Source organism: Lemur catta, chromosome 9 (genome assembly GCF_020740605.2).
Source record: "Lemur catta isolate mLemCat1 chromosome 9, mLemCat1.pri, whole genome shotgun sequence".
Lineage (NCBI taxonomy): Eukaryota > Metazoa > Chordata > Mammalia > Primates > Lemuridae > Lemur > Lemur catta.
This window is the reverse complement of record NC_059136.1, coordinates 60,616,110-60,640,416: the sequence shown is the minus strand read 5'-3', so window position 1 is coordinate 60,640,416 and position 24,307 is coordinate 60,616,110. Positions and strand designations below refer to the sequence as shown.

At 36.4% G+C, this 24,307-nt stretch overlaps 1 protein-coding gene across 1 annotated transcript in view; it reads left to right on the top strand.

The window, feature by feature from the left end:
• The window catches only part of CPQ (carboxypeptidase Q), a 434,372-nt gene that overhangs the window by 266,409 nt on the left and 143,656 nt on the right, over positions 1-24,307 (top strand). The window contains exon 5 of the mRNA XM_045560416.1: positions 14,139-14,250. Coding sequence (XP_045416372.1) covers positions 14,139-14,250 — 112 coding nt within the window. The remainder of the gene's footprint in view (positions 1-14,138; positions 14,251-24,307) is intronic.

Genomic DNA, 24,307 nt, shown 5'->3' with positions numbered 1-24,307 from the left:
TCATGATGTTTTACAATCTTGATTATTTGGTCCAACATATTAATGGTTCATCTTATGTTTTTATCATCTTAAAATTCATAAGCATATCTCCAAGATATTGATGGAAATGTTAAACAAGATTATACTAAGACCTGGATGGATTAAGTTAAGCAGGGCCAACATTAGAAATTTAATGTGAAATATAATTTAGCAAGACTTATACTTTTATACTTGTATTTCTTTTAATCCTGTGCTAATTTATAGCCTATTAAAATATACTGTTCATGCTAACAAATACTAGTTACATTTTAAAATATTTTTTCCCTCAATTGTACATTTCTGAAGAAACAACAATACGAATAAAAACAAGTGTTCTCTTTTATTTTCTTTCTTTTCTTATGTTTTCCACAGGTTGTGATTATTTAAAACACATGGCTACAACCAACTGATGATATTTAACTGATTTAATTGATAAGAATATAATCTAATGACAAGTCAAAATAATTAGAGGGACAGGGACAATCTCATGAGTGTTGACTTCAAGTGTCTAATTTCACAACAGGACAATAATGTCACAATATCCATTGATACACAAAGTGAGCAGTCTTATTGTATGATGTTCTTTCATTTTAATTAATTGCATTTTAGAAAGAAGAAAACTATTCATTCTCTTTTATGGTCTCTATTACATTCTGAAAATTATCTTGTCTTTCTATTATGTTCTTTTTTAAATAGTCATTCCTCATGGACTCTTAATCTCTAGGCCAATTATTATTCCTTTTTCTCCAGCTGGTTTGCCTTTATCAAACATTATGACATTCAAACTCTTGCTATTCCTTATCCTTGAAGTTCACTTTCAGTGGGGCAGAAGATAAGTTTTCTGTGCTGGGCAAAGCATGAACATGCTTCAGGTTAGCTTTGGACTTTGAATAAATCACTTTCAGACCATTCTTTTTGAGTTGTGATACACAAATGTTATAAGGTTAATCAGTATTTTAGCTATTAGTGGCTTTTGATTCTTGTGAGACTAAGATCATCACTTTTCTTCATACAAATGTATTATTTGACTGTGACTACTGAAGTTAAGCTTCAATTTATTACATTTTAAATGGAAGGCAAGAATTTTTCATTTTAGGTATATATGCATAATACGAACATACTTTTCCTTGGCTCTCATAGTATTTATATTGGATACAATACTAGTTAAGATGTCTATTCTGGTTTTTTCCCCTAGGATATATAAATTCTAATAAAAATAAGACAGGATCAGGGATAATGGTGAAAATAGTATTCTTTCATACAAGGATGCAAGAAAATGGAATGTTCAATATTTGCAGCATCTCTTTCTAAAACAAAATATCTTGATGGAAATTTGGCTTGTTTTTTAGAGTCTAAACACAGAGATTATTAATAGAAATGACCTAGTTGATATTATACGAGGATGAGTATGTTGAGAGGATTAAACACTAGGAGGTACTGTGCTTAGATAGCAAGCTGGCTGCTGTGAAGTAAGCTTGGCTTCTTGACATTCTGTCCTGAAGCTAAAAATCAGGTCATCAAGAAGTCCTCTATTAGGGATGTCTGTAACATTATTTGACTGTCTTATGTTTAAGCTGGAATTTATGCATCAAAATAAAAGTTGTTTTCAAGCATTGTCATCATGGGAAGCCATGCAGCTACCCTAAAGTTCACTGAGAAGTGTTGGAACTTAAAATGATTAACTTTTGACTCCCGTTGCCACTGTGGTCCAGGAGCATGGCAGGCAGGAGCCAACTTGTTAAGGTAGAAATGCTTTGGGTAACATTCATTTAAACTACACAGGCTATCATGGCTGGGAATTTCTCAAAGCTACAAAGGCTTCTGGGATTTTAGAAACCATTAGAGGCCAAGAAGAGTCCTTCAGCTTGTAATCCTGAATGGTCATAATTTAAGTTAAAGAAAGTTTCTTTTGGTAGGAATCACCTTGACCTCCATTTTCTATAATGAAAGATTGATGATATCCCTATTAGCTTGTTTAAACTGAACTATAAGAGTCTGTAGGATAGCAAATATTTCTTTTTTTTTTTAAATCCTATCCACTTAGGCCTGACAAAAGCCAGACAAGTGAATGGTTGTGAGGAATGAGAAGTTATAGTTGTGCACTGTACCATGCTTGGATTTGACCATGGGAAATATGATCATTACTGACACAGAAGTTACCTAAACTCCTCTCCCTCCTCTCAGGAAATTCAAATACAATATTATAATTCAACTCCTTTGCTCCTCCCGTCCTCTCAAATGAGACAACTTATCCCATGGCTGCTGAGGCTAAAGGAGAAGGAATTCAGGTGCATGGTTCTTTCACTTAAAAGAAGATCATCTCTGATTGATGCAGTCATGATTTCTGAGTGAAATCTAGATGAGAATGATTTCTTTCCATAGATATTGTCTGTTGTGCCTCTGTCCTCCAATCAATGTTTAATCGATTCAGCCATTTCTTCCAAATACACTGCAATCACATTTTATAAATCTACCTAAGCCTTGGTTTCCATCAGCCACAGATAAATTAGGCCACTCTTGTTCTATGCTCAAATGATCAGCCCAGTAACATGCGCAGAGAATTCAGCTAGGAGAAGTCATGATCTTCCTTTCATGAGTCTAATTTGAGTGCCCAGTACAAGTAAGAGGGGGTAGTCCAGGAGTGGAAATAGCTCTTTTGAGGAGCAGCTGTGGTGATGAACCCGCATTTGGACAGATGGCTCATTTTCTTGTGAAAGGAGTCTGTATCCTACAAGGTTAACACCCAATAGCTTCACTAAAAAAAAAAGCTTCAAGATAAGAAATCAATTCCAGAGGAACTTCGATGTTTGCTGTGCTGTCCCTGAACACACCCTGTTTGGGGAGCCCAGCTTTATTCTGTAGACCACCTTGTCCGAGTCATTGGGGAAGAAAATATTTGTTCAACCACAGTTCCCTGTGTCTGTGCTGGGCAACAGCAACCTACATTCAGCAACTGCCCTCTGAAAGTCAAGCCTTTGTCTCCAACAGGGATTATGAAAACACAGATTTCTTGAGAAGTGCCTGCCTGCTGTGTTTACATTCTAAATCATGGGAAGATGCTGGGCAGCCAAAAAGGAGATGCTCAGGGAAAAGTTTGTTGAGGTTAGAGAGACTTTTTGAAAGGCAGTTCCCCCTTTAAAGTGATTGGAATACAGCAGGAATTCTTGAAAACTATCATGGAATATTGTATTAGATAGAGCCTTGAAAGGTTTTATTTATCCCTTTTTTAGCTTTCCATGTAAGACCTAAGAATGTATCCTATTTTAGAGACTCTCCAAGGAAGGAAGTTTTCTATAACCTTTTCCCTGTTAGCCATTTTTTTAACTTCTACAAAATCCTTATCAGAAAATTCTTGCTTACTAATATGACCCTAATGCTCACTGCTGCAACCCAAGCCTGGCTTCCTTTGCTTTTTTCTTCTGCTGTTTATCTCCTCCACTGTGGGACCTCTCTTCGCTGAAGCACATTATTAAGTCACTCTTTGGCCTTTTCTCTAAGGCTAAATAATGAGGGGTTTTTTTCCTCCTTTTTTTGTAGGTCATATTTTTTGAACCATTTAATGATTTTTGTTGTTAAAAATTTGATTGGGGATTTCCTGTATCTGGAAATGCATTGGGCCTTGAACTTTGTAGCCCTAAGACTTCCCCTGCTACCTCTTAAAATACACCAAATAAAATTAAGACTAGGAGAATTATGGAGCTGCAAATAAACCAAAATATCACAAAAGCAAAAAGCAAAAACACTGAGTAGTTGTCTTTCTGGTTTTTGTTGTGCAAGATACTTGTAAAATGAAGCATGCTTCATTGTCAGATGGGCATCCTGTTTATTGACAATTGAGCAACAAGAATGTGGTCAGGTTTAGATAAATAACTACAACTCACATAATTTTAAATGAAGACTGTTAAAAGCTAAGCATGCCAAGAAAGTAAGTATGACCCAACAGTGGCCCTTTCTTGTATGTCAAATACACATATAGTTTCTAGTTACCAAGGGCATTTGAAGACTACAGAGCCATTATTGTAATATTTTTTAATATGCTGCCAGATACAATTGTTTTAGATTTTTACAATTATATTTGATCTCTAGTTAGCTTTTAAGGGGCATACAATCTTTGTCAAGTTTTAGTATGAAAATTATGGTAGCTTTGTAGGTAAATACAGATATTTTTCTTTTCTTTTCTTTTCTTTTTTTTTTTTTTTTTTTGCTTTAGAATAGTTGAAATATAGAACAAGATTAACCTAATGTTTAATGTTTGGTTGAACTCACTTATAAAACTATCTGAGCCCCATGCCTTTCAAAGATAGGTCTTTGATAATTCTTGCTATTGTTTAATACAGCAGACATGAAAAAGACTTTATCTATGTGAAATCTAGAGAATAGTAACACAAGGATCGCACATGTTCTCACCACTTTTTCAGAAGTAGAACACTATCAGTGACGTCAAAGCCTACTATGTGCCCCTTGCTGATCATGTCCTCCTCTCTGTCCCAACCCCCATCTGGTAGAAACGCTATCCTAGTTTTAGTTTACCATTACTTTGCTTTTCTTTATGATTTTACTATCTTTGTATGTATTACTAGAGATTATATTATTTAGTGGAGCCAAAATTTATATCATAGAATCATACTCTTCTATTTCTTATGTCATTTCCTTTTTTGTTTTTGGTTTGTGTTCCCTATTTTTTTTTTTGAAATTCATTAATATTTACATATGCAGCTGTACATCATTTTCAGTTCACTTCACTACTTTATAATATTCCACTGTATGACTATACCACAATTCCTTTATCCCCTCTACTATCAGTGGAAATTTGGGTGTCCATTGGGTGACATTTTCAGTTTCAGATCTTCTGATTACTTCTGTGTGACCATTTTGGTGCATATCTCCTGGAACTCACGTGCCAAAATTCTTCTAATGTATTCTTTTAAAGTAAATTGTTGGATTGTAGAATGCACTTTTGTTCAACATTATAAGGATATGTCCAACTGTTATTCCTGAATGATTTTTAACAATTTCCTGTTCCTACCAGGTGTAGATAAGAATTTCTGTGCTCAGTATCCTTGCCAAGATCTCATATTGTCAGATTTAAAATTTTATTGCCCCTAGATAGGTGCAAAGAAGTATCTTATTGAAGATTTAATTTACATTTCCCTCATGAGTAATGCAATTGGTCAGTTTTCCAAGTGTTTGAAGTCCATTCATAATTTCTTTTCTGTGAAATACTTATTTACGTCTTTTGCTCATTTGCCTTTTAGATTGCGTGTCTTTTTCTTAATTGATTAGTAGAAATTCTTTATTTTGAATATAAATCATTTTTTGCTATATGTATTGTAAATGTCTTCTCCTAATTTGTAGCAACTCCTCTCATTCTATGATTTCTCTTGATGAACATAAAGGCTTCCTTTTATGATAGCTGAATTTATGCATCTTCTCTTCATCCTTTGAATGTTTAAAAAATGTTCTACTCCCTGCTGAACTTGTAAAGATATTTCTATTTTCTTATAAAAGTTTTCATTTTTGACTTCTACATTTCAGTGCTTAGTTTATCTATAAATAATTATACTGCATTTTTCTTTTAGCATTTACATTTGACTTTTTTGTGGTTTTGATATGTTTAATGAAATTCTCTACCTTTTCTACTACAGCCTTTAACATATTAATCACAGTTTTTTAAAAGTTCTTGTCTTATAGTTTAAAGATACAGGTGGTATCTGGGTGTGGTTCTGTTTAACACTACATTTTGTGACAATGGATCTTTTTTTATTTTAGCTCATTTCGTATCTCATAATTTTTTATTGGATGCTAGACATTGTATATAAGAGAACAGTAGAGCCTAACATGAATAATATTTATGTCCAAAAATGAGAACACCTCTTCTTCTGTCAAACCATTAGTATGAGGGTAGTTGAGTTAATCTATTCATAGTTTAGCTAGGTTTATATTCTCACTTTTGGTGCTCACATATTTCATCGGCTGGTGCTAATCTTTAGCTTGCGGCTTGGGTTGCTGGAGGAGTATTCTCAGTATTCTCACTTCACCCTTTGCTTTCAGCAGGCTGTTTGTCTGCAGCACAAGAGGTGTGTCTTTCTGTGCTCCTGCTCTTCCCTCTGCTATAAATTATCACTGCTGTGCTTCGTACTCAGTGCAAGGCTTGTGCTGGAGACAAGGTGACTTCTTGGTTCTCCTGCCCCACAGTCTCAGCTAGGTAGGCCCTGTGTTCCTGAGCTCGAGGGTGGGGCTTTATTAACATGTCTGCTACTCCCCCTGGGGAAGTCACACTTTGCCTTGTGTCATGGGAGCAAGCATCCTACCCCTCATCCAGCAGCAGTAGAGCTCTACTTTATATTAGGATTCTGGGAATGAATGAGTTTCTTGCTCTCCCCAAGAGACAGATGTTTCTCCTAATGTCAGTGCAGGGTGGGAGTGCAATTTTCCACCTTTCTCCCAGTAGCCAACGACCTTTGCCTGGGACTGCCATGAAGGACAGTTTCCTGCCTCTCCCCCAGGGCCAGATGGCTTCTGTTTCCTATGAGAGAAGGGTCCCAGAAGCAGGCGTGTTTGCTGCCTGCCTCCCAGAAGCCTGCAGTCAGCACGTGCAGTCCTGCACCACCGAGGCTGGCTCTCTCAGAGCTTCCACCCTGCTCCCAGTATTCCTTGTGAGCACCCAGTGGAAGCCTGTGGAAAAGATCTGGAAAATGGGCAGCTAGGGCCCTTATGTGGGGGTTTCCAGGGATTCTGAACTGTCATGCTAACCCACATTTGCCCTGTAAGAATTTGTCAACATTTCAGTTGCATTCTTTGTTCCTGCTTTTATGACTGCCCACCTCTCCCTGCTGTCACTGCCAAAGGCAAAACAATTCATATGTCCCATCTCCCCTTGGAACGGTTTGCCGTCCTCTGGAATTCGGTTCTTCTGGCCAAGTTACTCAGATCTCTGAGTTACTCAGTATCTCAGATCTCTGATGGGTTTTTAAAAAGTTAAGATTTTGTAGATGATCCAGCTTTCTCTTATTGTTAGGGTAGGGACAGCATTCTCTTGTGGCTATCTACCTTTTAAGAGGAAGCAGACTGGTTTTTTCCCCACAAACTGATTTTCTGTGAATTAGTTTCAGTGAATTGGCCTGCTTTCCTTTCATCCTTCAGTCTTTCTTCCCACTAGCAATGATTTTTAAAGATATAAACTGGATCCTATAATCCCCCTATAGCTTCTCATCATTTAAAATAAAATCCAATTCCTCACTGTGGCCTACAAGTTTCTAATTGCTCCTCCAGCCTCCAGTGATCTGTCCAGGGCCTCTCTACCTCACAACTGTCTTCAGTCTAGAAACACCAGCTTTCTTGCCAGTCTTCAGGCACACTACACTGTGCCTACCCAGAGCTTTTACGGGTGTTTTCATGCTGTTTAGAATGCTCGTTCCCCAGATTTTGCATGGCTCACCTTCTGTCTTCATTCAGGCCTCTGCTCAAATGTCATCATCTCCTTAGGGAGAGACCTTCTCTGACAGTTCTACCTGAAATAGCCTCATTTTCCATACTCTCCCTGCCACCATCACTCTCTATTCTTTCTCTGCCTTATTTTTCTCTATCACGCTTAAAACTATCATTATATTGTGTTTATTTATTTATCTTCCATCTCTTCCACCAGAATGTAAATTCCATTAAGGCAGAATGTCTGCTTGTTTTGTTCATTTCTGTACCTCTAGAACATAGTGGGAATGCAATACAAATTGATGAATGAAACCGTGAATGAATGCCAAAGAGCATGAAATTTTCTTTGGTATCTTGTACCAGCTCATTTTCATAAGAATGCACTCCCTCTGAGGCTGTTCTTTCTCCCTTGTTCTGCCATATTTTGATTATGTTCTTATTCATTTTATAATCAAGTGAATCTGTTGGGACTCAGCATCTTCATATGTGAGAAGCTCTTATGATTGGAAAAATTCAAGTTCATTCAAAAAGTGGAGAAGTGAAGGGCTTGTCCCTGGGGCTGCTCTCTGTGTACCGCTGGTTCTGTCCTTGTCTTCTCTCAGACCCACAGTTGGCCTACAGGTGGGTGTGTGCCATTGCCAGTCTAATTTCTCCTCCTTGTAGGCTTTCATCTGGCACATTTCCATTTCTGCTCAACTGTCATGGGTTCTTCTCCCTATTTCCAAGGCTCCCGTTCCCAAGGTAGTCAGGGCCAATGTGTGCTTCACCAGTAACGAGCCCTGCATTTCAGAGAACTAGAGTTCTCTCATTCTACCTTCCTAGTTGTCTTGCTGTGGCTGCTATTGCTGTCGCTGTTGTTTTAATACTTTTTTACTCTATACTGCATTTGGAAGAGATGGTGACTGAAAGGAAGTTGGTGGAAAGGAATGGTCAGTGCTATACCTGCCTCAAGCATCACACAAGGTGGGTGTATGAGGGGGTGCCCACTTTTCTGTTGGTTCTAGGGGTCCATATCTAGAAACAGAGGCAATGAAGACACTGTGCATTTTCCTATCTTTTATCAGGTAGTTATTTTTCATGGAACTGGAGTTTACTGTATCTCTGGGTAGTTTGTTTTTGTTTTGTTTAAATCATATCTAACTATTATAACTAAGATTCATTTATGCCTGACCCCAACATATGGCAGATCTTCAGTACGCTTGTGACTTGGTGTGCTTTGCTACATTATCTTTTGTGAGGCTACCTTAAGGAATGCTAGCCAGATCCCATTTTGAATGAGACCTCCTGCACTATTTTCCAAGTGTACATAGAAGCTCTTATGATTAGGAAATTCAAGTTCATTCAAAATGCTACTGCATTTGAAGTAGCTTTTTGACATCACCTAGTTTTAAATCAATAGATATTAAAATTATAACTACTGTGTCACTGTGGCCTCCATTTTTTTCTTCTGATTTAAAAAATATATACTAAAACAAGCTCTCATAATCCGAACAGTATGTTATCGCTCTTTCATAGCACTGTACAAAAGACCTTATCCTGATAGGAAACATTCAGTTTCCTATCATTCAGAAACCATCTGTCCCATTTTTAAATTTCTAGTTTAAATAATAATTCTAGATTGGAGAATGGAGGCATTTTTTAAAAACCATAAAGAAGTATTATAAACAACCTTAATTATTCTGAAGGAAATCTGAAGGATAGAATAATGGTTGCCGTGATTTAGTTACTTTTCCATGTTATCTGAGAAAAGTTCATTAAAACACATTTTGACACTTTTAATCCACTGGAACATTATTGGGAAAATCATTCTGAGAATTCTGAGAGTGTTGACTACTTGGGCTGTTTGTCCCACATGGGATTACACCACTTTCTGAATCAGAAATTCCTGCTATTGCAACATGTTTTATTCTTTATTCTTTGTTTTTCTTTTTCCCCTTAGAAACAGTCCATTTGGGTTTGTTACATGGCCATTTATGAGTTTGGGGCATTGTATTTGTTTGTAATTACAATGAAGTCATACTAGGCCGGGTCTGTGTGTAAGTTAACAGGAGATCCTGCAGCTGCTCAGTGAATCAGCCAGTGCAAAGAGTCACCCTGGTATTTTAAACCTGAAATCCTGCTTTCCCAGAGTCATGGGGAATTTTTATTTTAGCCATCAAGAAGATTGGTTCAACTTTGGTTTGCTTACTACATGCTGTGCATAGATATCCATCTGCTGAACTTTGTATTTAACTTTTTTTTTTTTTTTGAGACAGATTCTTGCTCTGTCACCCAGGCTGGAGTGCAGTGGTATAATCGTAGTTCACTGCAGCCTCTAACTCTTGGGCTCCAGTGATCCTCCTGCCTTCGCCTCCTGACTAGGTAGAACTACAGGTGTGTGCCACCATGCCTGGGTAATTTTTCAAATTATTTTTTAGTAGAGATGGGGTCTTGCTATGTTGCTCAGGCTGGTCTTGAACTCCTGGCCTCAAGCAATCCTCCCAGCCTTGGCCTCCTGAACTGCTGAGATTACAGGCATGAGCCACCATGCCCAGTCTTTTTAAACTTTTCATTGAAATGTAATATCCTCAGAGAAAGTGCACAAATCCTAAAGTGTATAATAAGGTGAACTTTTACAAACTGAGCACACCTGTGTAACTACTACCCAGAGCAGGAAACAGAACATGACGAGCACCCCAGAATCTTTCCTGTGTCTCTCCATCTTGCCATTAACTCTCCTCACCAAGGGTAACCACTCTCCTGTTTTGCTTGTTTTTATACTTTATATAAACAGAATTATACACAATGTGTCATTTTGTATCTGGCTTCTTTCATTCTTTATTATGTTTAGGAGATTCATCCAAATTTATCATGTATTGTTTGTTCATTTTTTCCATTCTTACTGCTGTGCAGTGTTCCATTGATGAATATATACAATTTATTCATTCTACTGGTAACAGGCATTTGAATAGTGCCCTTTTGGGAGGAGAGTGAGGACTATTAGGAATATTGTTTTTTTGAAAAAAAATTATTTTCAGAGATATGGTCTTACTATGTTGTTGCCCATGCTGGTCTTAAACTCCTGACCTCAAGCAATCCTTCCGCCTCAGCCTCTATTATCAGTATTTTGTTCTAAACATTCTAGTACATTTCTTTTGGTTAAAGTACACACACACTACATACATTCTTGTTGGATATATAGCTATGAGTGGAATTTCTGGGTCATAGGGTATGTGTATGTTTAGATTTAATAGATAAGCCAGTTTTTCAGAGTGGCCGTATATATTTACACTCACACCAGCAATGTACAAGAGTTCCAGGTGCTCTACTTCCTCTCCAATATTTGGCATTTTCTGTCTTTTTCATTTTAGCTGTTCTGGTGGATATGTATTGAATGTAGTTCAATTTATATTTCCTTGATGATAATGAACCTGAGTACTCTGAGATATAAAAAGAAATTTGTATATCTTTCTTTGTGAATTGTCTGTTGAAGTCTTTTGCTATTTTTCTATTGGTTGACTCCTTTTGTTACTATTTCATAGAAATTCTTTATATAATCCAGGTATAAGTTCTTTATTATATATATGTATGGTGAGTATTTTCTCTCCCTCTGTGGGTTGCATTTTCACTCTCTTTTTTATTATTATTTCAGAAAATTACAGGGGTACAAATGTTTTGGTGACATGGATTGTTTTAGTACTGCTTGAGTTAAAGTTGTAAGTGTGCCCACCACCCAGATAGTGTACATTGTACCCATTAGGTATGATTTCACCTATCCCTTCCCACCCCAGCTGCATGATTTCCATTGTTTTACTTCTAACTGTGCATATGAGTGCTGATCAGTTAGTTCCAATTTAATAGTGAGCACATGTGGTGTTTGTTTTTGTATTCTTCATTTAGAAGAATGGTCTCCAGTTCCATGCAGATTGTTGCAAAAGGTATTAATTCCTTTTTTATGGCTGAGTAGTACTCTGTGGTATACATATACCACATTTTATTAATCCATTCATGAATTGATGGGCACTTGGGTTGTTTCCACATCTTTGCAATGGTGAATTGTGCTGCTATAAACATTCAAGTGCAAGTGTCTTTTTGATAAAATGACTTTTTTTCCTTTGGGTAAATACCCAATAGTGGGATTACTGGATCAAATTATAGATCTACTTTTAGTTCTTGAAGGAATCTCCATACCATTTTCCATAGAGGTTGCACTAGTTTGTAGTCCCACCAACAGTGTATAAGTGTTTCTTTCTCTCTGCATCCACACAGCATCTATTGTTTTGAGATTTTTTGATAAAAGCCATTCTCACTAGGGTTAGGTGACATCTCATTGTGATTTTTATTTGCATTTCACTAATGATTAGTAACATTGAGAGTTTTTTCATATGTTGATTGGCATCAGTCTATCTTCTTTTGAAAAGCTTCAGTTTATGTCTTTTGCCCACTTTTTAATGGGTTTGTTTGATTTTTTTTCTTGCTGATATGCTTGAGTTCTTTGTAGATTCTAGTTATTAGCCCTTTATCAGATGTATAGGATGCAAATATTTTCTGCCATTCTGTAGGTTGTCTATTTGCTCTATTAATTGTTTCCTTGGCTGTGTAGAAGCTTTTTAATTTAATCAGATCGCATTTATTTATTTTTGTTATTGCCGTGATTGCCTTTGGGGTCTTCGTCATAAGTTCTTTACCTAGGCTGATATCTGTAAGAGTTTTTCCAACCTCTTCTTCTAGAATTCTTATAGTTTCATGCTTTAGGTTTAAGTCTGTTATCCATTGTGAATTAATTTTTGTGAGTGGTGAGAGGTGTGGCTCCTGTTTCAGTCTTCTACACGTGGCTATGCAATTTTCCCAGCACCATTTATTGAATAGGGATTCTTTTCCCCGGTGTATCTTTTTGTCTGCTTTGTCAAAGATCAGATGGCAATATGAGGTTTATTTTATATCTGAGTTGTCTGTTCTGATACATTGGTCTATGTCCCTGTTCTTATGCCAGTACCATGCTGTTTTGGTTACTATAGCCTTGTTATATAGCTTGAAGTCTGGTAAAGGGATGCCTCCTGATTTGTTCTTTTTGCTTAAGGTTGGTTTGGCTATTCGGGCTTTTTCTGGTTCCATATGAATTGTAGAATTAGTTTTTCTAGATCTGTGAAAAATGACTTTGGTATTTTATTGGGGATAACAGTGAATCTGTAAATCATTTTGGGTAGTATAAACATTTTAATAATGTCGATTCTGCTGATCCATGAGCATGATATGTTTTTCCATTTGTTTACATCATCTGCAATTTCCTTCCCCAGTGATTTGTAGTTCTCCGTGTAGAGGTCTTTCCCCTCCTTGGTTAAATATATTCTTGGGTATTTTATTTTCTTTGTAGCTATTGTGAAAGGTATTGAGTCTTTGATTTGATTCTCAGCTTGACTGTTTTTGGTGTATAGGAATGCTACTGATTTATGTACATTGATTTTGTAACCTGAGACTTTGCTGGATTTGTTTATTAATTCCAGGAGTCTCTTGGCAGAATCTTTGGGGGTTTATAAATATAAGATCATATCATCAGCAAAGAGTGATAGTTTGATATCTTCTTTCCCCATTTGGATACCCTTAATTTCATTCTCTTGCCTGATGGCTCTGTCTAGGACTCCAGCACTATGTTGAACAGAAGTGGTGCCAGTGGGCAACCTTGTCTGGTTCCAGTTCTAAGCAGGAATGCTTTTAATTTTTCTCCATTCAGAATGATGTTGGCTATGGGTTAATGGGGTTTTTTGATGACTGGATATACCTACTTTTTAAAAAGTCCAATTTATGAGTTGTTCTTTTATGGTTTATGCTTTTTGTGTCTAGTTTAAGAAATCTTTCCCTATTACAAGTTGGCAAAACTGTTCTATGCTTTTCTCTAAAACCTTTATTTCAATCTATAATCCATCGTACTTGGTATTTGCATGTTGTATAATGTAGGGATCAAGGTACATTTTTTCCATACTGATGTTCTGTTGACTCAGCTTTACTTTATTTGGTTTTTAACTTGTTTGAAATATGTCCACAAAATTTAGTTTCAATGAAATATTTTTTATATTCTCTTAGGAAGAATTACTAATGCTTCCTGACAAATTTAAAACTATGGTGATTTAAAATTTATAATTTAATCTCTATATTTAACAGAAATATAAATTAAAATCTCTTTTAAAAGCTCTTCTGTTCAACAAGAACTAGTTTTTAAATCCAGCTATTCATTTATTTAACAGCTGATTAATGTATAGTGCAAAAAATCATTTTTAAAAAAATAAATTATCATTCTCATTTTTTCATTTGAATTCAATCCAACACATATTTACTATGTGTCTTCTAGAATTTGGGACAGATGAGAATATGGTTGAAGATTTGAGTTCCATTTTTATGTCATTTAGGTTTTAAACCATATAATAAATTTATCAAACATCTGTTAGGAATAAGCCAATTTCTTTAGTACTTAAAATTACATTAAAAAGAAATGTATGAGGTAAGGATTTTTATTATGATTAGGATGACCTTATACCTCTTATATAATACCTCTATACCAAGTTTTCCACTAGTAATGACACATATCTTTTAAGATGTGAAAATAGAAAAGAAAATATAAAGGTTTCATTTTTGTATTTGGAATACTTATGAATGCTTTCTCTTTGTTGTCATTGTTGCTTAGCTTTATTTTTTTCTTCTTTTATTATTTGTTCTAGGTTGTACTGGTCAGTGGACATCTGGACAGCTGGGATGTTGGGCAGGGAGCCATCGATGATGGTGGCGGAGCCTTTATATCATGGGAAGCACTCTCGCTTATCAGAGATCTTGGTAAATATTTAGAAAATTGTTAACCAATGTGTGGAGGATTTCAGTAGTGACATGTTTAACTCAGCACACAAAATATTTAGCAGATTAGTTACTATGATGTGTTCAATGACCCTCCTGAGGTCTGCACGTTTTTTGTTTGGTCAATTCCCAGAAAAGAGCTAACTTATCCCCTTAAAGAAAGAAATTTTTATTTAGGTGTACTCCAGACATCCAAATTATCAAATATTATCAGCCACTGGGGAAAATGAACAAGCAAATAAAACTTAAGCAAATTTAACTATATCAGCTGGAGACTATACAAGGAAAACATGACCAAATGCAAAGAGACATCAGCAGCACCTCCTACTTCCTTTTTTGTTCGACTTAAGACATTATCAGACTGTTGGTCATCTTTCCATGATAGAAATCAAAGAGAATGACCTAGGACTGAAAGAACGATTCCTATTGCTACAATAAGGAATCCAGGCTGAAAAATTGGATGTAGGTAAACGTACATGTGGGGAAGATGGACAAGCATAAGAAGTGAGGGCTGATAGTAAAGGAAGTTTATTTTGATGACCATATTTGCAAACAAAAAACATACATTCCCTCTTTATGTGCCGTTCAAAAAGGTGGATTTTGAGAGTGGTTACAATAATGAAATAATCTGAAGTGAGTGTTCCATGTCTGAATCAAATCAGTGGTGGTTTTAAAATGGCTCATCAACAGAATGTCTTGTGTCATAGCTGTGGAATAACCTCAGTTTCAGATACAGCAACCATTAGAACATTCCATTGCTTATTTAAGAACATAAGTGTTTAAATTCATGATTTCCCTCTAGCTTTTAGTAAATCCTTCTAATCCTATAAATTGGCCCATTAAATAATTGTTCATCTTCAAAAAGTAAGTTGCTAAAATTGTCTTGTTTGGGGGCAAATCTTTAGTATGACATTTTGATTTATATCTTACTTTCCTTTTTAAATGGAGAAATGGAAAAGTATGCATTTTTTTTCACTTCTGAATAGGCCAGTGTTGCTTGACCTTGGCACTATTGATATTTTGGATCAGATAATTCTTTGTTGTGGGGTTTATCCCATGGATGGTAGGATGTTTCACAGCATCCCTGGCCTCTACCCACTAGGTGCCAATATCACTCTCTAGGTGTAGTGCACTAGGTGCACTACACCGCCCGTCACCTGCTACCCCCAGAAAGTTGTGACAGCCAAAAGTGTCTCCAGATATTGCCAATGTTTCCTGGAGAGGGCAGGAGTAACAATTGCCCCAGTTTGAGAACCACTAAAATAAACTAATAAAAAAAAATCTCTAGGTAACCAGAGTACAGGGTCTTTTTTTAAAAAAAGAAAACAAATTGGAAATCTTATGTTGTATGTGCTTATACTTCTAGCATCATTACCATACCTGACAGAAAAGATTTCTGAACACCTACCATACTTCTTTAAAGCACCCTATAAATGGTGGGCACACAGAGAGGTTTAAATAGTGTTCTCTGTTCTTAAGACCCCTAGAATATAATTGGTGACCTACACATACACCTATACACATAGTTATCAATATAGACATAGTTTCAACATCTACTTTTAGAGTTGAAGAAGGTTTAAAAGAGTAATTATCCAGTAAATAAAACCAAAAAACACAATTTCCTTCACAGAAGATGTGGTAGACTCTGTGAATTCTCTTCTGTTCCCCTTTCCTTAAAAATATTCCCTAGGCTATCTCTTCTTTTTTTCTCCTCACATCATTCTAGAATGAAGAGGGTTCTAGAGTAGAGCAGGTAAAATCAAGCATTTTTTCTCTTTATAGAGCACAGATATTTATTTTGGAGGTTAATTTTATTTCAATGTGGTCAACTAGCTTCATTGGAGTGGTGGAGTAGAAAGAGAAACTAGACCCATCTGAGTTGGGTTTTAGGTCACTCTGTTCTACAGACTACATTTTTGGGCTCAAGCAAGTCATTTGAACTCTCTGGACTTCATTTTTCTCATCTCTATTCAACTGCAAGTTTCCAGAGTATTTTATTTGCTCTAGATTAGAAGAAAAATTGTATCTTCTCTAAGCTTTGAATCTTAACTTCTTTGGTACTCAGTATAGGACCCTAAATTGCTATTAATTAAGTTGAATTCAATTGCATGGGTAAATGTCAAACACTGTGCAAAGGTGAATTGAGTATCTTTTTCCAGCTCTGAAAATACATTGACTTCAGTTGCTTTTGATAGCTGGTGATCAGTCTCTTCCACTCAGGACTTAAGTCTCTAAAAGATTTCTGAAAACCTATGTAAACATATGAATAAAACTCTAAAACAAAGAGTAATATTTCCTTTTAGTTGTGTTATGAAGCAGCATAGCATACTGTTAAAAAACTACAGGAATCTGGAGCCAGACTGCCTAAGTTCAAATCTCAGTTCTTCAACTTCCTAGCTGTATGGCCTAGGGCAAGTTACTTTGCCTCTCTGTGCCTCAGTTTTCTCATCTGTGAAATGGGTATAAGAATAGTTCCTGTCACATAGAGTTGCTTTGAAAATTAAATAAACTATTTACATAATGTACTTAGAGAAGGGCCTGACCAAACCCAAGTTCTCAATAAATGTTAACTTTTATAACTTAATAAGCAGAACTCTTATAGTATCTTATTTTTATATAAGAGAAGATAATTTTTTTACACCCCCGTTAGTGATTACTTTGCCTCCTAACTTATGTTAGTTATACTTACATAACTCTAGGGCTAGCTGCTGTGGTATCCCTAAAATATCCTTTCCCTTTACTATCATATGTATCCTTTCCCTTTACTCCCTTGCGTGATGGAAACCTGGTTCTCCCTCCACTTTTTTCCATTTTCATACTAAGTTTTCAGGAGTCTTAGATTCCTCCTGGTCACTTTCCTCTTCCATGCCCTACTCATGTTTAATGCCCAGTGTCCACTCTGCATCCTACTTCCTATGATTGTTGCCATTAAGTCTTACTCTTTAGTCTTTAAATTGATTGTGGATTTCTATGTATAGATTGCCTATGTATTTTAATATGAAGAGCTGGGTCTAACATATGACATATGAGTTCTATTAGTAGATGAAAATTGCTAATATATTTGAGCAAGACATAGGGCCTTGGGCTTGAGACCAAGAAATGGGTTCATAATTATATTACTTAATTACATTGAGCCCACACAGTTTAATTGATGAAATATGAAAGCTCTGGGGCAATCTCTTTTTCCAAGAAAAATGAGACTCCTTTTGGATGCTGTTCCTTGGACGATATGTCATACAGCATGCATGTCAGAGTCCCTCAGTGGGGCTTGTTAATTTGAAGTGTTGGTCCAGTGGGGTTCTCTGGTATTTGGAAATATTTTTCTAAGATTCATCCTTCTGGTATATTCTCCTTGTCTTCCTCTTTCACTGCTCTTATATATTCGCTCTTTTGCCAAAGCCATCAGCTTAAATTTTATTCAATTAATCTAATAGAGATATTTGTGCTTCGTAAATATAATCAGTCATTCCTGAATAACTGTCAACAGAAGGCTATTTGCCGTGAAGTGCTGTTGAATACTTTTTTGTGTTTGTGGTTTACTAGACTTGAAACTGTTTATTTGAAATGTCATTTCCTGGAATATTCTGGTATCAGTGGACAAAGCCTATGGCCAGAGGTGCTGTGCTTCAAAATGTTTTTTTGGCACTTGAAAAATAAACTACCAGTCATCCTCAAATTCTTCGAACTTTATCATTTTCTGTAAAGTTATAATTTTGAGTTTTCAGGCCTACATAAATAAGAGAAATGAGAATTAACAGCATTATCTGGTTATTGAAATGTGGGATACATAAGCAATGTATTTCTAGAAAAATGTGAATGTGAGCATCCTGATTGTGATTATTAAAGAGCTTGAAAGTCCATCTCTTAGAAAAAGATTTTATTTGTATGTTATTTCACTCATTTATTCAACAAGTATCTGTTGTGCATTAACTGCATATTTGTGTACCAGATGCATTGTACTAAAGAGGAAGGAGACATGGCCTTTAAAGACCTTGAAGTAGGAGAGACATTTAATTCAAAAAATGCAATGAAATTGTTGTCAGTTCTCTAAATGTAGTATGTACAAATTACTTTGGGTACCTGGTGAAGAAAGACACCAGCATGGCTTGTCTGGGTCAGGGAAACTTCACTTAAGGTGATATTTGAGCTTTCTTTTATAAAGATAAATAGAAACTCCTGAAGCAAAAAGAGCAGAATGAAGAATTCCCAGCAGAGTATAGAGCTTCCAGTTCTGCACATCATTAAAAATGAGGAGACAGTTGTTGACAGTAACAGTTCTGGGATTGTGAGGGGAGGGAGAGGTTGTGAAATTATAGGAGATTCTCACTTTTTTACCTGATATATTTACATAATGTTAGACTTTTGTGTAATAATTATGTATTATTTCAATAATCAAGAAAAAACCCTCAAAAGCACCCCCCCAAAACATAAAAGGAAAGAAAGATTCTTGGTATTGCTATTACCGTAAACACTCTGTTAACAGAGCAGAGGTAGGAGAGTAGGAAGAGTTGTGAAGTAGTCACCAAGCCTACCTGGCCCAGAATATACCAGTGAACACAGCCAAATGCATGCCAAGTCTTTGATGTAAGTTCCACTGTAGCTAGAGCTTTATGTAGCCATTTCCAATGCAGTGGATTATCTCTTAAAAGTGGGGTCCCCTTTGGGAAGAGGGTTCCTTCTTCAAGGCCCTGGTCAGGTCTGTCTTGGAAAAACCCCAGGAAATCCAATCCAGAGTAACTGAGGGAAGGGAATGAATAGCTTCCAATGAAGTGGAAACCTAAAAGGTAGAGCTAGAAACAGCTGGAGCCCTGAAACCAATTTGGAACTAGCCCAGACCTAGAAAGGAAATCTCTCATAGGACCTCCCCTTGGGCTTAGCCATACCTCTGGATATAATGAAAGTACTAAGAGCTAGCATTTACTAAAGATACTCTGCTCTAGGCATTGTGGTAAGCTCTCCACTATGTACATGTTCTCTTTTCTTCCTGGCAATAGCCCCAAAAGTAGATAACTCTTGTTATATGCATTTTACAGATGAGGAAACTGAAGCAGAGAAAAGCTACCTGAGCAGAGAAAGTACCCTGTTCAAGTTAAAAAACTTACATCCAGGCATCCTGACTGCATACCCAATACTCTTAAGTACTTTGTAATACTGTTTATTATAACAGCATTCCCGGTCTGTTTCTGGGAACACTCTTCCTTGGGATATCAAGAGATGTTACACAAAAAGAAAAACAAAAGTGTCCTATTGTCAAGTAAGTTTGGGAAACTCCCTCTTGGTAATTGCTTTATTCATCAGAAACATTTGCTGGGAGAGTTTTCCATTGGTACAATATACTTTGGGACACACTACCCTTGGGATTATTGGTAGTAGCAGAACTGAAGAAGAATCCAAGAATACTTGCTCAGATGTGCTTCTGAAACTGAGTACAAATGACCTTGGATTTGTTTTCCTTCTAGATTTTCTAGGCCACCTTTGGGAGCTTGCAGTTGCCAGAATATTGACAAGGTAGAGCCATGTGATGGTTCCATAATTGGCATGGTAGAGCTTATTCTTGTATTTCTTCTTGAAAAATATTTGCATCCACCCAGCTGCAAATTCTAGCCAACAACTAACTCTTATCCACACTATTGGAGCCTATTTTATATAAAATTAATATAGTATTATTAGAAATATTTGAAATATGCTAAGGACTCGTTCTACCATGGTTTTCTATGGCCCCAAATGAATTTCAATTTGATTTTTCTTTTCTAGAAGGAATTTTTGTCTTAAAACATTCCATGACCTCTCCCTACTCCCATTTTGGATGCTCTTTCTCCACAATTATTTTGTGAACACAGGAAGGGAGACTAATGGCCCTTAAAATCACTGGTGCTCAATATTTTTAGAGAATAATACATCTACATATGAAGCTGTTCAGGAAATTAACTTGTGTTAAGACACAAAAAAATTTCCCTCCAACATTAAGTTTCAGTTTTAGGTGTTTTCTTTTTTATGAAAAATTTTGGTCTTCACTTTTTGTGATTACACTAAGTAAGGCAAATACCTAAAACAATGGAAGAATTAGAAACTTTAAGAATTGGTTTGCTCCTTTCTTCCTTTCCCGTTTTTTTTTTTTGTTGTTGTTGTTGTTGTTGTTGTTGTTACTTCTAAATATAGGTTTATGGTCATGGGGCATTTGTGACTCCTTCTCATGTGCTTTAGAGGATGATCTTCTCATTTTTTATTCAGATATGTTATTTCCTGTAGTGACAAGTTATGTAGTATCTGGCTTTTCTGTAAGACCTATGACAGAAACATTTTTTTTTTTTTCAGCTGGGAATTGCTGAGAACTTTTCCTGAGGTTTGAACACATTTATAAGTTTCACTAACACACTTAGCATCCTTATATCTCATTCAGCTAACATAGACATCTCTACTAGCATGTGTAAAAAGACAAATGGTGTGTAGATTGATTCATAAAATATGTGAGATACAGTAAGATTTGTTAAAAGCGAATCACTTAGAATGTGGCCTACCTTTTAGTTTTGATGCAGTATGGGAGATTCCATAGTCATTTTAGAGCCTTAGCCTACATGAATATTGCTGTTATTATTTTATCATTTGGTTAGGATATACTATTAGTAGACGCAACCCAGGCCCAATGGCATGCAGCATCGTGACCAGTTCCTTCCTGTGTGATAGAGAGTCTTGAGGGGTGGCAGATGAATCCTGCGAGACAAAGAGTCTCATGGCCCCCTTTTTCTATAGCATGCTCAGCTTTCTCCTCCATGTATTGTGGTTTGGCCTGCGTGCCTTAGAAAGTGAAGCAATGTGGTAGCAAAGGAAGTAGAAGCTTAAGAAGTTGGTATTATTTATCCTGGAGAAGAGGAGTCATGGGAAGATCTAATAATGGTCTCCTTAGTGCCCCAGTGGATTTCCTCCCACCCAAGAGTAGAATACATACAAGTCGAGGGTAGGGCTGTCTGGAAAACCTAGGCTACTTTATTAAAACAGTATCATCATGGTGTTGCACAACTTGCCTCACACGGGGATATCCTATTTCGATAATAAACATTAAATGCGCACTTCATATCAGGCAAATAAAATGGATAGGACATGGTTCCTTCCATCAGGGAGCTCACAGTCAGATAACAATGGCTTCACATAGAGACATTTGAGCTAAGTGTTGAAAAGGTAGGAAGTGGGAGAAAAGAGAACAAAATCAGAACTCATGAAAGTACATAGTTTAAGGAGTGGAGGGTGTTTTTGTAACTCTAGAGCAATAAGCAACTGAGGAGTGGTATGAAATGAGACAAATGAAAGGTGAGAGTCAGTTTGTGAAGGGCATTGAATGCAAAGCTAAAGTTTGGAGTTGGTGCTATAGGCAGCAGGAGCCACTGAAAACTTTAAGCATGCGAGTGCTTCTTTCCAAAAGACAGTGGGTTGGTTTTCATTGTCACTTCTAAAGTACTGTGATAAATAGAATGGACACACAGAAAAGTAGAGCGGGGAGATCCCAGCTACACTGAGTGAGCCTGGAAAACCACAGCTTTGGAGTTATTAAGCAAATTATACTTGCGTGGGTGGATGAGCCAGCTTCCACCTTGCTATGCTAAATATACCAACGAGGAAGTGATGAGGTTTCCAGGGCTGCTGTGTTCATCGCCTACACATGTCTCTGCGTCATGCTAATGCTGCATTTTACAAAAGCTGTGGTTTACCCGGGTTCTAATGAATTCTGTTCCAGTAAACTTGCCTAAAAACAAAAGTCTGCAAAGAAACAGTAAAATATACTATGAACATCTGATTGGACCTTTATTGTTAACTGGCTTTTAAAAATTGTCCTGGATCATAACAGTTTAGTTTATTCTTAATAAACCCTCCACTCCTATGAACATTCTCCAAAGCAAGCACTAGGAACAGAGAGTTTCTGCTGGGTGTGTGACAGGCTAAAGAATGTACTGAAAGAAGTTATCTATTATAAGAGTACTTGTAATCCTCCTAATGCCCTCCTCATATTAGATAATCATCACTGAGGGACCAATAGTCAGCCCATGTTCTTGCCTGACACCAGCATTTCCAAATTATACGATGTGACCAAGATCTCACTGACTTTTCAACCCATTAAGTCCTCTTTCCTTAACCGTTCCTTAAATAACTCAAAATCTTGAGGTAAATGAGAGGCAGCATGGATAGTAAAATAAGCATATGCTCTATGTTAGAATATCTTAGATTCAAATCCCTCTATGCTACTTAGTAGCTGTATTCTCTGGGGAAAATTATTTAACTTTTTATATCTCAGCTTCCTCCTCTTTACAATGGGAACAATTTATCTTGCATAATGGATAGGATTATTTGAAATAATTTAGACAGTGGTACCTGGCCCCCACTAAACCGTCAATAAAAGTAACCAATATTATCAGATGCTAATGTCCAAAGCAACAAGTATGGACATGAGAATATAATTCCGGGATAGACTCTTAGCTCTCACATTTTTATCTCTGCATCCTGTCACATAGTTCAGCTTGGCCAGGGCCAGCCCCACAGTGGAGAAGCCCTCAAAATGAAAGAACAGTAGTTGACTCTGATGAACCTTCACCCCACTACAGCCACCATCCATGGGTGTATATAAGGCTAATATATTAGGCTAATTCTCTCCTCATTGCTGTAGTGAAGAGCACTTACTAGATGCTTCATAAATGTGGTGCAGACTTAAAAATATAATAACACTCCCAGTGTGAGGATGTAGAAATCATTTTTTCCCATCCACTTTGCTATCTCTGTCAATGTCCTTAACCTAAGTAATACTGTATATAGAAAGATTTATAATAGTGCTGAAGAAAAGAATAGTAAAAACAGAAATACCTGTTGAGGGCAACATAATTGACTACAAAGTAAGTTTGTTGAGATACAGAAAAAAAAAATCAAGGCAGAGAAAATAAAGAATCAAATTTAGTGCTTACTGTTTACAATTGACCGTGGTAACTGAATTCTCCAGAAATCTTTCTGTTTGTAATGTAGTCAAAACCTTACGATTTTCAGGCATTCTCAAAAGAGGCTCATGCTTAAGAAAACCATGAATGATGACCAGTGATGCTTATATGATTTTCCTTTCTCTGTAATAATGGCATCTTTAAAAAGGAATATATTTAAAGTACAACTGAAACTGTTGAGTTATTGCTTTGATTAATGTGTGTGGGAAAATATAATTCAGGAAGTGTTTTAAAGGCTATATTTCTATTCTCATCACCATAGACCATAGATCCATTTAGCCATCCCATATTCACTTGTTTCAGGCAGCATATTAGAACAAAGAAATATTTTATGAAGTGCTTCATATTGGAATTATTCCTTTTCTGAAAGAAGAAAGTATGAATTCGTCTTTTATAGTTGAATAATTTTAGATGAAGTCATTTTAATGTCATTTTTGGTCACAAATGAAGAGTTCAATAGAAGAATTTTTGAACTGATTACCTTTCTGGAAACTTACAATGTGCTGTCACAAAAAAACTGGGGTTAAACTGACTATAAAGTTATGGTTTTTGGTAAAAATGCAAAATATCTACCAAGAGAACTCCATGTTGTATATTTTCATTTTTATAATCTACACCTAGGAGAAGGGAGGAGAAAACCAATATTTATTGAATATCTCTTATGTGCCAGTTACTTTGCATGATCTTTTTTAATCCTCAAAGCAGCTCTATAAGACATGTATTATTACCTCTAATAGGTCATAGGACCTATCTGGGACTCAGTTCTTTTATCAATGAAATAGATGACAATTTGTTTGCAAGGCCGTAATATGGATCAGATATAATCTAGGCAAAACATATGTCTTTCAGAGTTGCAAAGATGGAAAATACATGGCATATAATGTTGAAGAAAACTGCAGTGGCAATGCTGCTACTGATGGTGATCATCTCAGTGGCTTGGAATTCAAAGGGAGCATTTTGGTGGAGCAGTGATGTCAGACATAGAGAGACAAGGCAACCTTTACAGTGGTTATAATAAGGAAAGAGTTCAATAATTCCCTACAACATTTTATATCAGTAGTATT